The sequence below is a fragment of the Borostomias antarcticus genome (genome assembly GCF_949987555.1).
Source record: "Borostomias antarcticus genome assembly, chromosome: 20".
Taxonomy (NCBI): domain Eukaryota; kingdom Metazoa; phylum Chordata; class Actinopteri; order Stomiiformes; family Stomiidae; genus Borostomias; species Borostomias antarcticus.
Window position 1 is genome coordinate 9,702,475 of NC_140253.1, and position 14,988 is coordinate 9,717,462.

Here is a 14,988-nt window from a genome sequence, read left to right on the forward strand (position 1 = left end):
CCAGCTGCCCGAGGGTTATCGGGAGCCTCTCAGAGCAGAGCGGTAGACAGACACAGCTAGATGGAAAATGCCACTTTTGAGCTGAGGAACTCTCGCTCACTCCGGGAAAGAGTTATTTTGCTCGTAAACTAAATTCACAACCAGTCTGTGTGCGAGAGTGAAAGAGGATGGGTCGTTTTGGAAGAAGAATGGGATCGTTTTGTGGGTCTGCTTCCCTCTGCACCAAGCTTCATTTAGCACTTTCACCATGACACTAAGGAGAACAAAATATGTTCTCCTCCACCCAACAGACAAGTGTACTCTGCTAATGATGAGCCTTGCTGACCTGTGGCCTTTCCCAGGAGGTTCCGCTGGCGTTCTGTAGGATGTTCCACAGTTCTGTGGTGGTCTACGGTCACAGTTCAACATATACACCTGTCTGTAGGCCTATAAGAATCACATTCAGAATTCATTTTATTGCCATGCCAGTTGCCGGGCCAGATTTTCAACCTACTAGCAACTTGCTTTTGGTTGTGGTGCATAACATGGAGACAACATTGGAGGGACAAGACAGGACAGTGCAAAGAAAGGACAGTGAAAAGGGCAAGTGTATAATAGGACTCTGGTCAAACAAAAGCTGGAACCTTGGCCTTCTGAACATTAAACCCCTGCTACTTTATCAACCCGGTTAAGCTTTGTAGATTCCAACTTGAACTTGATAGAAGCCAGAGACTCAGCAAATTAAAGCTCACTTGAAACAGAACAGGTGTTTGAAGACAAAGCTGCCACTGCACTTGTTGAAAAAGCACTGTTTTAAAGGACGATTGTGTTCGATAGCTAGTATTTATTAAATCGAAGCAGGCTATGTTAAGGGTGCTCTGTTGTGTTGTCCTTGTTTGGCAACTGAATGTCCCCTTAGGGATAGATAATAAATGTAATAAATCAATCAAATGTGTACCCCTAGTTTAGAAAGGGAGGTAACTGATGGATGCAGTTTAGATTGGTTTCAAAAATGTAGCAGCGAAGAATAGGTTTTCAGGCAAATATCTGCGGTGCTTGAATCCTCAGTGGAACAATTAATTAAAAATAGCATGGGAAGCACACACTGATTATGTGGTTTATACGCTTATCATTTATTTTCAGAGCCAGGCACCTAACATTTCAGTCTCCTTCAGGCATGTGCTGATGAATTAAGCATCCCCTGCTATTTTTAATTCCTTTTAGATTTGGAAGCTTTTGAATTGCGGGATATTTTTGAGAATAGGCAGTATCTGTCTCTTGGGTTACACAACCTTGTCTGGAAAATCAGCCAAGTCTCTAAGCGGAAGACTTTGTGCAGAGAAACACAGACAGAAACTCATTTCCTTGTCTCTCTGGTTTTGCTTAAAGGATTCATTTAAGGCCTTGATTCTGCACTCAGCGGATGATAAAATGACAGTTGTTATTATCTCCAAACATTGATCACCGATTCTGGGTTTCTGTGTGTGTGTGTGTGTGTGTGTGTGTGTGTGTGTGTGTGTGTGTGTGTGTGTGTGTGTGTGTGTGTGTGTGTGGTGCGTGACTGGAATTCTTCACAGTGGAGACCAAAGCAACAAGTCGTCCCATGGGAACACTAGTTCTGTCCAGCCAGCTTTGGCCTTGCACTTGAAACGTTGATTTCTTTAGAGCGTCTTTCATTTTGGGCTTTTCTCAACATTGATGCAATGGCATTCACATCGCTTTTGTTGTTGGGAAGCATGTCTTTATAAACACAGAAAAACAGATGGCAATCTCAATAAAGGAATAGCAATACCAATTTGCCATTAGTAAGGGAATGTTTTTTTTTTTTAGGCAATAGTTTGGGTGAACTACACCATTAAATTGGAAACCTTATTGTGCAGTCTCAAATTCTCCAAATTTGATGGCATTGGCTTCAATTTTGAGGTTTTATGAGAAATGTCCTACAGTAGATAATTTGATAGGTACAACAAACAGCTTTTATTGTCATAGTGGTTTTAACACAGTACACAGTGATGAGGCACACACGCGCATGTGCACGTGCACACACGCACACACATACACACACACACACATACACACACACACACACACACACACACACACACACACACACGGAGTGACAGTAGTGTCCACTGATGACATTTTCCTCTCCTTCACCCATCCCGTCATCCTTCCTCCAAGGGCAGCTGGGAGCAGACAGTAGGCAGCGTGCAGGGGACGCGCAAGGGGGACAAACCAAGTCCTCCTGTCCTTCTTCATCAGGGACAGACAGCGTGAGCGAGCTGTTCTTCTGCATGTTTTTCATATTGAGTTCTTTGGGAGGAAACCCTTGTGACACGGGGAGAACATGCAAACTCCACACAGAAAGGCCCGGAGATCTTCTTGCTGTGAAGCGACAGTACTAGGTACTACACCACCGTGCCACATGTGAGCGGTTTTGGGGTTCTGTGTCAAGGACACTTCGGCACACTCTGGAAGCTGGGATCGGACCGGGAGGTCGAACCGGGGACCTTGCGATCCCCAGCCGACCGCTCTACCTCCCGAGCAACATGGTGGTAATTTTATAATCTGACATACAGACACATTTTAGAGTTTAAATAATAAACAAGAGAGGAGCTGTAGAGACACTTGAGAGCTTTGCCACATTCCTGGCAGAGGCTGTTGGAAGGCGTCCATAATTCCTGGTATCTCTGAATAGAAACCGAAGCCAGGAGACTGATTTGTGACATTTTCAATGTCAAACACTTGAAATCCGTCATTAATTCAAGGCTGCATGCGCATAATATACGCTCTTGTTGGTCCATCTGGTCACTTTGGGCCACCGTACCATATGATAAGACATGCCATAAAAAAAATCCCATTTGTTCTTTTGGTCTTTTCTTTCCAAATCCCCCAAAGCACTGTGACACACTACAGTAAACACAATAAAATAAAATAAACTACAGTAAGCAAGCACACTAAAAGCTTAAGGTTTCAGGTGATGTACTGATTTTGTCCCCTGAGAACCTCAAGCAACAACTCCCTGAGCTGTGTGGTGATGGAGCTTACTGAAATAGCTGTGCATTCCAGCTCCGGCTTATTGCAAGCATTTACAATTAGACCAATAGGACTGCCTCGTGGTCCGGGGGCGAACTACAATTTACCAGTGATTCAGAAACTCATGTCTATCTTCGGACACCAGCACATTAAGATAATGCTGGACTTTAATTACGTAGGCTGAAACACTATCTCGCTCTGTCATCTGTCTCTCTTGATCTGATCAAAAGGGAGTTGTTCCTCTGAGAGAACGCCTGTAAGTTGGAGTATCAGCTGGCTCTGCTAATTAATGGACTGCAAAACTTTGGGAAAAGGAGACTCCATCTGTTTTCTTTTCCCTTGGGGACATGTTCCCAGAAGAAACAAGATATACATAAGAGATTATAACGAAGAGGAGATAAATCACTTAAGGTAATCAACATTTTCAGATAGGGATTGCGTGGAAACTATATGCGTCTCTTTGGTTGTTTTAGAAGAAGCACAACCACAGCATCCTGGCTGCACTCTCCAAAAGACCTTTTGAGATCTGGGTTGCGTATGTTCAAGTCATATTCATGCAATATCCCATGCCGTTAAGACAGAAAAGTAAAACACATTTAGGCCCAATCTAGTTTTCAAGTTATTGCCACCAGAATAGGTTCGAATTATGTTAGAATTCTCGTTGTTAAAATACTTTGCATTATATACTGTAGGTATTTTACCTCTCTCTACCTATTATTCTACACCTTCATGTTTTGTAATGTAAAACTGCTTTTTACTGACAGAAAACTTTGCATGCAGTCCAAAAATAAGGCCCCTGTATGATAAACAACCAAGTTCCCACGATGCCTGCCACATCTATCCAGACTTAAGACAGTTCTAAGAGGAGTCCAATCCTTTGTTTACAGTTCTAAGCACAGGGATGGATGACACACACACACATACACTCTCTCTCTCTCTCTCTCTCTCTCACACACACACACTCATTCTCTCTCTCTCTCTCTCTCACTCTCTCTCTCTCTCCCTCTCTCTCTCTCTCTCATACACACACATACACACACACGCACACACAAAACATACTGAGCCCAAATAGCCTGAGATCCATGGTTGAAGCAAATTGAAAAAAAGAGATGTCAATTTATGTGTGGACACAGCTGTCCCTCTGTCTCACAACTACAAGGAATGTTTGTAGAAAGGCGGCACGTAGTTCAATAACAAAAAAGAACATCTTTGTGCCTCCCCAGGGGTATCCATCTTATGAGAATTTCTCCTCGGCCACTGTGAGGAAATGTTTGAATGTCCTCCCTGCAGTCTAACCAATAAACCATTTTCGGTAAACGCATTGTTCCATCTGTTTTTACTTTTCTTTTTCTTCTTCTATTTCTTCTGCTTTGTCTCACTAGCAGAAGCTATAGGCCTACTGCACCACTAACAGCTAATTTCAGCCTTGGTTGACGTTAAGCAGAGAGGATACAAGGAACTCATAACTCTCCAAGATGCACGGTGTTTAAAGAGTTTTGTTTCCTCTCAAAGTGAGAGCCCTAAATTGTTAGCACAGCTAAGGCCAGCAAAAGTGTGCAGGCGGAGACATTGGTCAACCAAATACTAGTAGCTTCCAGGTTAATTTTTCACCAAAATAGTGGTCGGCGATTTTGGACGGATGTACTGTAGCCTACAGTAGGCTACAATGAAACAGATCTGGCTTTTGTCGTCACCACCAACAAGTGCATAGTGAACCTGTCGTTCCTCAACCATGATGCCTGTCTTTCGTCACATAGCCTACAATTGTTGAATGAAATTGGTCATCTTCTCGTCGATCTAGCGGTCAGTAAAATCAATAAAATGTCAAGAGGTGGACCTCGCTGTATTCCTCTCGGCTACACAGAATCTAGCTAGCCTTGTTGAGCCAGTTTGGAGTCGATTAGCCTACAAACAGGGCTGAAAATGAACACCTGCCACCGGCCAAATGCAGGTAAGATTTCCAATTGGCGACTAGATTTCAGAAGGCTATCTGAAAAAAATATACGCTTTTTTAATCTGTAGTCCCCTTGGCAGGTGACTCACCATGAGCCAAAAAGTTAATTTTCACCCATGAGTAGGCCTACAAACATGGAGAATAACTGCCCATTGGCCTCAATTCACTTGAGACTCACTTGCTCAAGAGTTTCTTTCACCTGTACTAGCTTTTTTACATGTCACCGTCCGCATTTATAAATTCTGACCTTTGTGCTACATTCATCCTCCTTCTCCCTCGGAGCTCCAGAGAGCATGACGGCGTGTCTCCGAGCAGTCAGAGAGACTCCTGTTTCAAGTAGCTTACGAGACTCCCTGCACGTGCCATGTCAATCACGGAAGTAGAAAGAGCTCCTCGGCACTGTCTATTTCAACCTCACTGACTCCCCAGCTAGCGGCATGACTAAAACTGTCAGGGTTGTAAAATATATGACCTAGTCATACACTGTATTTCTTATCTATACATCTGCTGTACAACAGGATCCAACTACCTAAATGTAATCTGATCTACAGTACGTTGTGAATATAGTGTAACAACTAGGCTATAAAGATCGATAACCCATAATGTAGGCCTACCCTGATACTAACCTATGAGAATCTGAACATTTAGAACAAATATACCACACTAACACAGAGGATAGGCTATATACACTGTATTCCTACTTACATAGAACTCATGAATTAGAGATCTTAATAATAGAAGGATTGGAGAGAAACAAAAACTGGTCCAAAGTCCATTGAATACAATTGATCCCTTAGTCCTTCTCCAGGGCCAGCCAGGAGCAGTGGGCAGCCCTCATTCATGGCAGTCAGGACTGGACCGAAGAGCATCTGTTCTTCTTGTAGGCTATTAGGTTCTTTGGGAAGAAACCCCGAGCATGCAAATTGCACGGAAAGGCCCGGAGATTTTCTTGCTGTGAGGCGACAGTACACGGTACTTCGGTACCACTTTGGGGGTTTAGTGTCTTGCTCAAGGACACTTCGACACACGCCAGGAGCTGGGATCGAACCGGGGACCTTGGGATCCCCAGCCAGCCACTAGAGCTCCTGAACACATCAAGCTCTGAACTACTCTGAAAGTAGACACTGAGCAGAATAGGCTACAGTGGACCTTGAAATACAATACCAACCTCTGCATTTTGGAGTACATTTTAAGTGGTAGTTTTACACTGAATGCAAATGGCTGTCTGGCTCATTGCAGTTTTTGTTGAAGAGTATTCCTCGTAATGCAATTGTCCTCTATGGGGAATCTCACAGTGTGCAGTACTAGCCCATCAACTGAGCCGTAGCAAGCTATTGGAGATTGAATTCAAATACAATTTTGATGAATGCAAAACTAATGACATTTACAGAACGATAGTACAGACTGATATAGGTTTATATTAAATAGTCTACTGTAAGGATATTCTGTAGCTAGTCAGACTATCTGAAACCAGGGTCTATTTAGACTTCACTGCTTATATCTGCATGGCTGAAATGTATCGCCCCGAAGCAATTGCCACTGACTGTGCGCTGTGCACCAGTTAGGCTGTCTTTGCAGTTTGCTAAATAGGCTATATTTTCCATTCCCTTTCTTGATTCACTTTATTTTCCCTCTCTGTCTATCTATCCATTCTTTCTCATTAGCTCTGGCACAAGATGAAAAAACGCTACAAATAGTAAACTGACAATGTGTTCATGGAGACGAGGGACGCATGTTCTTTTGTGTTGCATAATTTGAGCACTTTCATACGGATGACAGATGACAGGCAGTGATGCCAGAGTAATTACGAGGCGTAACCTACGCCTCAGTCCATCAGCGTAGCTGCAGTGCTACACAGTGGTATCCACTCCCGTGAGGACAGGACAGCGATCAGCTTGTGGGTACGGTATGCCACTACACACACACACACATACAAACACACACATAGCCTACACACAGAAAGAGAGAGTCATGTCCCCTTGTCTCTATCCCCAGATGATCCACTTTGACCCATGTCATATTCATACTGTGAATCCCAATAACAGGCACAGTGTGTCGGTCCCCCCGGTCCTCGCCTGACCCCTTCCCAGCTTTCCAGAGTTCCCTCAACTCCAGCCTGCTTCCCCAGTGACTGTTCCTCAGCGTTGTCCCCAGCGAAGTGTCTTGCGTTCCCCACTCCCACTCCTTCAGTTCCTCTCTGGTCCCTCCTCGGACACTCCAGTCCCCCCCCCCCCCCGTGTCCCCATTCTCCGCTAGTCCCTAGTTCCAGTTCACCCCAGCAACAGACTCAGTCCCAGTTGCCTCAGCCCTTGTGTGTGTGTGTGTGTGTGTGTCACTACGCACAGCTCCCTGGACACTTCACTCTCTGCCTTGTGTGTGCCATTCTGCCCTGTCCCCCCTAGGCTCCCTCCTCTCCTCTCTGTCCCCTGGTTTGTTTGCCCCCGTGTCTTGTTCTGTCAGACTCACCTGTGCCTTGTTCGCTTGATGTGTCTGTCTCCCTATATAGATAGACCCCCCGTATCTCCTTTGTCTTTCTCGATTCATTGTTGTACATTATGGTAAATTGTAACTAAAGAGACTACGCTTTTCTATCCAAAGCACTTTACAATGGCCTCTCTCATTGACACACCAATGGCGGCAGCTGCCTGCTCACTGGGAGCAATTTGGGGTTCAGTTGTCTTGCCCAAGGACACTTCGACATGTGCACAAGAGGAGCCGGGATTCAAACCGCCGACCCTACGATTATTGGACAACCCGCTGTACTATACCTCCTGAGCTACAGCCTTTGTTGTGTTGCCTATTTTCCTGCTGTTTATTCCATTAACCCCCCTGAACCTGCTCTGCCTGTCTCCACCATCTGTGTTTGGGTCTGACCTCTGCTGCCTACGCAACCCTAACACACAATGCATTATGCAGTGTGAAAAATACTGGGCTCTGTGCTCAGCATGTTTTTTCATGTCCATGCAGATTCCTGGTACTATTAAATGCCCATGGCCATATAGCACTGTATGCAACCACACTCAGGCTAGCCTATATTTGTATGTTCAGGTTCCAATGTTTCAGGTCTACTCCACCTTGTGACGAGGATAAGAATTTGGACAAAATGGTAAAATTGGGACTTGAGCCTTATAATTTCTTCTAGGCTATTGTGTTAAATTAGGTGCTCCTGGTCTGTGTTGTTGCATTTTCTCAATTCTCCATGTTTTTGTGGTGTAAAAACGTGGTCTATCATAATATGAAAAAGATATGCCAAACTGACAAACATTTTCCCCCTTTCATCAAAGAGAGTAGATAAATGTTTCTACTCTCTGCTTCCACGTCCCCTAAAAGCTTTGTGCAAGGGCACACTCTTTAGGAACTCAAGGGAACATTCTTCAGCCTGAGCCTCTAGAGTTCACTATATATTACTTTTGCTGAGACTCAAGCAAAATACAGATACTGAACAGCGACCTCCAGCGGCTGCTCTTTCGTGCGCCCAAATGACTGAAAGACTGCGCATGTGCGATGGACCACAGCGTTGTCTGACCTGGAAGTGTCTCTCGTTAACCCCGTTTCCATAGGTTACTGACAACAACGTTCAGCTAAATATCCAGCTAGCTCTTTTAATATGTCCATGAACTAGCTAGTAGTATATTATATGTTTTTGTCCTTGGCCCTTCTAGAATGACAGATGGCTTCAGCACAACCTTGGCATACACTAAAAGCCCGAAGGCGTCCAGAAGAACAACTTTCCAGGTAACCGCCTAGCTAGCTAACTAGCTAAGTTTAGTCGTTTCTGCTAACTAGCTAGCTATAGCTAACTTTTCCATTCAAGCTAGTACTAACGTTAACGTTAGCTGACTTAGCTACACGCCAGTTAGCACTAGCTAACTAGCTAGCTGGCAGAAACGACTAAACGTATCTAGTGCTAGCGCTTTTCTTATTAACGTTAGCCAGCTTTAGACTTCAGAGAGTTTTGCCATCTAGTGAATTGTAGCAGAGCTATGACCATGGCCAGATTTGATCTAACGTTAGGTAGAAACTGTACCCTCTCCACTCACATGACGACTTGTGACAATTGTAACGTTACTGTAGGATGAGTTGGAGGCTGCTGTGTCTGCCAGAGCGACTAGGCCTACAAAGACTGACCGATATTCCTATTCAGATGACTTCGATGATGATGGTGATGAGGATGGTAAGATGATCATTTTCCTGTCATTTCTATAATCTGTAGTTTCCCAAACTAACCAAAATTTGTCTGACAAAAATGTGTACAATTTCCCCAGATGCGTTAAAACAACTTCTAAACTCAAGAAAAAAGAGGCTTGATGCATTTAAAGCCGGGAAGAGCAAATCCAAAATCAACGACTTTATGCTGTCAGATGAGGAGGGTGAGAATGAAAGGCCGAAGAACGTGTCGTTCATGAAAACCCGGAAGTTCGGCACCTCACCCCTGCAAGATGTGGCACGACGAGACACCCATAACAACGCACAGACCGACTCCTCCGTCGGAGATGACACCTTACCCCCACAGCGACCTCAAAGCCCCCAGCAAGACGACAGGGAGTCCACAACACCAGAGAAGAACGACAGGGGTTCTCCTCTTTCTTCAACCATAAGAAACAGTCCAACAGAGTCCACGTTGCATGCAGCTTCAGAAAAGAACATTGGGGATTCTCCCTTGTCCCTACCATCCAACGGTGCACTGGTGGAAACGCCTATGGCCTTGTTCTCTGAGACCAGAGAGGAGAGCAAGGAGTCAGCCGTCGGAAGACAGAAGACAGCTTCTCCACAGTCGTTGGAAAGAGGTGTCATAAACATGTCACTGACAGGTAGGACTCAAATAATCTACGCATTTAGGTATTTGTTTAATAGGCCCAATGATACATTATCATTCTGTACATTATACTGAACAATTACTCATACTAATGTAACGTTAAGAGCATTTAAAGGTATGCTAAGAAAACATTGAACTGGTTCATTTAACTAATATGATTGCTTCTTCCTTAATCCCGTTCAATTTTAGATAGCGTACCCGAAAGTGAGCCGCCCAGACCGAAACCTCGTCAGAGGAGCCTGAAAATGAGCAGTCCGCGGGCAGAGGAGAAGCCTGAGGACGACGTTCCTCCACACGGCAGACCCCCCACCGCCCCCGGGCCCATCCCCCAGACCGATCAGACCACCGCAACCTCCTCTACTGCCAACGTGTCGACCGCATGTAGCCATAGTCCACAAGTAAGTCACTAGCACGATGAGGGCGAATTCAACCGAGTTTAGTAGGAGTTCCAGACCTTAATCAGTTCAATGTGTGAATTGATAGAGTTAATAAAACTGATGCCTTGCCTCTCAAAACACATTTCAAATAATAATCCCCCAAAAAGCTGAGTTACATTACAACTTCCGTAAAAAAGAGAAATGTGATTAAAATTGAATTCAGATATCAGTTTCACAGTGAATATCAACACTCTAGGCGATCAGTTCCCTCCTATATGGCTGTTTTTGTGTTTTCAAACAGGGCGCCCAAGAAGACCACTCCACCTCATCCAAGGTCACCACACCCCCCTCCCCAGCCGCAAGTCAACAGGGCCCGCAAGAAGACTGCTCCCCCTCACACAGGGTCACTAGACCCTCGTCCCCAGCCAGAAGTCAACAGTCACAAGCTCTCTCCAAAGCCACGGATGGTTCTTGGAGTCGAGGTAAACCAAAGTGTCAGATGTTTGTCTGGGTGTGTTGCCTTGGAGCAGAGCAATGTCCCTCTAGTGTCTAGTGTGCTGAATTAAACTAGGATTTGTTTATTTCCACTGAGGTCTATTTGAATTGGCTCTGTCTACACCCACTAAAAAGCTGAAATAAATATTTTTTTCTATGCATAGAAATAGTGATACACTTTCATGCTAATGCTACAATGTGCTTCGCCTGACAGGTGGGCATGTTTCAGAGGACAGTAAAGATTATGATGGAAAGTACTCATCATCGGAATTCCAAGTGAGTCATTTGTTATTTGAATATTCATGTGTAGATCATTAGAACCGAACAGTTTAGGAATATCTGTGCTCCTCACAAATGATGATCTAAAAAAGTATCCTTCTGTACTTCCTTTGTTTGTGCTTCTCTGAGTAGGAGGATTCTGTGGATCGCCCGGAGCCTACAGTCAGCAGACTGAGTCATGTGAGTGAAAAATCTACCCATACCAGGTAAATATGATCAAATTAAACCTATTACTAGTCTTGTATAATATGGTTACTGCAATATTTTTCTGTGTTCAAGAGGTAGCCACACTGTTGTTATAGGGGAACTGTGGTGCTCGGGATTTTTATTTGTCAAATCTATTGATTTTGTTTTTGTCACACAGGCCCCCCAGTTCTACAACGAAAGGCTCCCAGAGGTTGCGGAGCGCGTGCACCTACACAGCTGAGTCCAAGTACCTGGGCACGCTCAAACTTCTGGATCGTAAAGTTCCTCTGCAGGGATCTGGACAAGGAGCAGCAGATGACCTCAGGTCAACCATATACCAGGTCAGGGATGGAGGCAGGGTTTCGTCATTTGGTGTCATGCTAAGGTGCTTGCACACTGCCCCAACCACCGCCAACCAACTCCCAACACCCAACTTTCTAAAGTTGGCAGTGGTTGTTAGAATGCTGGAAGTTTAAAATCCAGCTGCAAAATCCATCCAACCAACGCCAACAGTCACCAACAAACATGGCACACCAGTCCGACGTTGGTGTTGGTTGGTGTTAGTTGGAGTTGGTTGTGGCAGTGTGCAGACGCCTTTAAGGTACAAGATCTATGAAATAGACTGGATGGCACCCCATTGTGATATGCCGTGTTTAAATGGGTGTACAGTCTGTAACTTGACCGTTTTTATTTGTCTTGTTATTTCTTGAAACAACAGGAGTGGCTTAAAAAGAAAGAAGAGAAATTGCAAAAGACCATGCGGCTGAAGACACGAGAGGAACGTATGAAGGAAGAGAAGAGGATTAGGGTATGAAGGAGGAGGAGAGTTGAGAGGATCATGCCATCAAATCTTGTGAAAAGTGAATGTACAGTAACCATGACTTACAGTATATGTCTTCCCCCGTGGTTGTAGGGAGAACAAACTAAAAAACAAGATGCCAAGGCCTCCTACGAGGCTTGGAAAGAGAAGAAATCGGACGTTATCAGAGCCAAAGTCAAAGAAGAGCATGAAGCAATTAGAAAAAAACAAAGAGAAATAGAGGGAAAAGAAGAGAAGAAAGAGTCGGCTATAAAGGTGGGTACTGCATTGGTTTTACACAGAATTCAAGTCCAGGATAAGCCAGGGGCCTTATTCGTTAATGGGATTATCGTTGCAGGTGTTTGGACAGTGGAAGCAGGAGCATGATGGACTCCTCAAAGAGAAGTACAGAAAACAGAAAGAGGCTGAAAATAAACTGAAGCGGAAAACAGAAGAGAAGAAAGAGGAGAGAAAGAGAGATTGCACGTCCGCCTTTTCAAATTGGTGAGAGTCTAAGAGTTATAGTAGATTAAATATAGATTTCCTTTAAAAAAATAAATAAAAAATAGGTGTTGAAAGACAATAACATGACTGTGTTTTTCAATGTCATATTTCATAGAGCAGGTAATGGTAAACTGTAAAGCATTGCCATTAGTCACAGGATGACACAGATGAAAACATTGATCTACAAGATTATTCTGTCCCATCTTGACACGATACAGGGACGAAAAGAAGAAGGGTGTTGTCACCGAGAAAATGAAAACGGAGCGTAGGACAAAGAAGATAAAAGAGGAAGAGGAGAGATATGAAAAACAAGAGAGGGACAGCATTGCCTTGGAAATGTACGAAAAGTGGCTGGTATGTACAGAGATAAGAGTTTGTTTCAAGATAATAGGCTACATACTTGTACAACTGCTAGTAGGTTTCAGGGTTTTTTTCCAATCCTAATATCTACTGAAGTGAAAGGAAAGCAAACTGGGACCTAATATGGTTGAATCTACATGTCAGTGAATCACCCAAGTTACTCAATTTACCCACAGCAAAGAAAAGAAAGGCAGCAGAAAAGACAGAGAAAGGAAAAACAGATCCAGGCCATCCTACAAGATGATCCACCTCCGCCCTGGAGTCCTCCGAATAAAACTGTCCCATTTGGAAAATAAGGATGCACCTGTTTTATGTTGAAATGATTTTGCTCTAACATTTATATTTGCAGTACTACTCCTACATTATGAATGCAATTTTACAGAACAATGTTTTTTTTATTTATATATTACAATTTATTATCACAATTGTTTACATGTTTCTATGTGTGACAAATGTATGACTTGCCTTGTACGAGGTTGTGATTGAGACCGTTTTATAATGTAAAGATTTTAGTGATGTTCAGTAGCCTAATGCTTGTCCTTCACACTACAATCAAAAGATCATTAAATTTGTGAGCCTATTCCATTGAAAGTATATGAACCAAGACGGGTACAAGCAGACAATATCCTGCACTCTGTATTAGATGCTCCTACGAAGATTCTTCTCATTTTACTAGCAACACAAACAATGTTTTAAAAATGGCTAAACATCTGTGTAGCAGTAGTCATTGCACTCAAATGTCAGACCTGTGGGTTTGGAATGTTAATCAACAATCATTAAATTAATATAAAAAGTATTTATCTCTTTTTTGATTGTTTTTTCTACTGTGATGGAATTTGGAATTTGATGGTATTTTTTTGTGACAAAAAAAATGGTTTCGAAACATCTTAGTAGCAGTAGTGATTAGCCTTACACTTCTCAATGGTTCTTGGTGAGTGGGGATGAGTGGATTTAATGATATAATCCTTCGGCCTATAAATCAAGGTTCTCTACAATAATATAAACTGGCATCCCAAGTCAAGCACTGGTCATAGCCAAATAATGTCATTGTTCGATGTTTAAAGAGTATCCCACACGTTACATGTAACATGATATAGAATATTGAATGATCTCTGGTCTGGCACCCATTAATTAAGACCAAAGTAGCCTATAGCTTGAGTAGGCCTCGCGTCGATGAGCTAAACCAGAGGTCATCAACTACGGCCCAGTCCCAATGTCCACCACTACGGACTCATAACAGACTTTGACTTTCCCGTCAGTGCGCGAGGGCTTAGGGCTGTCTTATTGTCATATCGTTGAGCATGTTATGCCCCTGTAATGCCATGTTATGCTCCCCCGCCACCAAATACGCGCGGGAACGCGCGCGGATACTACCAGACATTGATTTCATGCTTCCTGCAGTTGTAAAACGATATAATCTTCTTTGTGGGTGTTCATCGATGTTGGAAAATGATCTGACGTCTGTGATATGGACATTTATGTTTTATTAAACTCAGAAGTAGACTAATTTCCTTGATGCGATCTAATCATTTCCGAATGCAATTTGAATGCAATTCGTCCTGCCGCCGAAATCAATTCTAGATTAAAGCTGCTTCGCAGCGATGAGGCGGGGCCAGGCAATTTCCGACAAGTTTAGGAGCAATAAGCGAGAGAATAGGACAACAGGAAAGTTGACATTTTGATGCGTTGTAAGCTCGATTTTGATAATTCAACAATGGTCAATGAGTTTGTGAATTACAGTCTGAAGATCCAGTGTAGCAAGTTTGGTGTTAATTGATTGAAAAATGTTGGATGAGATATGTTTATTAATTTTTACAGGTTTTGTTTGCTTTTCTTCATAATTGAACATTAACTTCAGCAGCTGTGTACTCAGTCAGTTGCCAATCAATCGATTTAGTCATTGTAATCCTCGGCGGGGGTTGGGTAGGGTTGCCAACAGCGATGTCTCCGATTCGTGGAGCTTGTGTTGGATTATGGGTAACGTAGTTTTCTCTGTATGAAGTGTTGGTTTCAGAGGACAGAATTAAGAATATTTTAAAAAATTCAATTTTTGAGATAAAATTCTAAAAAAAAATCATACTACATCTTGGATATGTGGCTAATGTTGTCACTTTTTATGAGGATGATCAGCCATTGATTTGGCGAGAATAAATAGGAACTATATACAGAACTGTTAACAGTAAAACCTTTTGATGTGCTGTGG

At 43.2% G+C, this 14,988-nt stretch overlaps 1 protein-coding gene across 1 annotated transcript; it reads left to right on the top strand.

Annotated features, from left to right (window-relative positions):
* Positions 1–8,632: 8,632 nt before the first annotated feature.
* On the top strand, positions 8,633–13,081 carry map9 (microtubule-associated protein 9; the record flags this gene model as incomplete). Its single annotated transcript, XM_084454655.1, has 13 exons — positions 8,633–8,704; positions 9,044–9,143; positions 9,235–9,780; positions 9,975–10,183; positions 10,464–10,644; positions 10,872–10,933; positions 11,069–11,142; positions 11,301–11,463; positions 11,841–11,930; positions 12,036–12,197; positions 12,280–12,425; positions 12,644–12,779; positions 12,962–13,081. 13 exons carry the CDS (start codon positions 8,633–8,635, stop codon positions 13,079–13,081), a joined length of 2,061 nt encoding a protein of 686 aa, XP_084310781.1.
* Between the last annotated feature and the right edge of the window lie 1,907 nt (positions 13,082–14,988).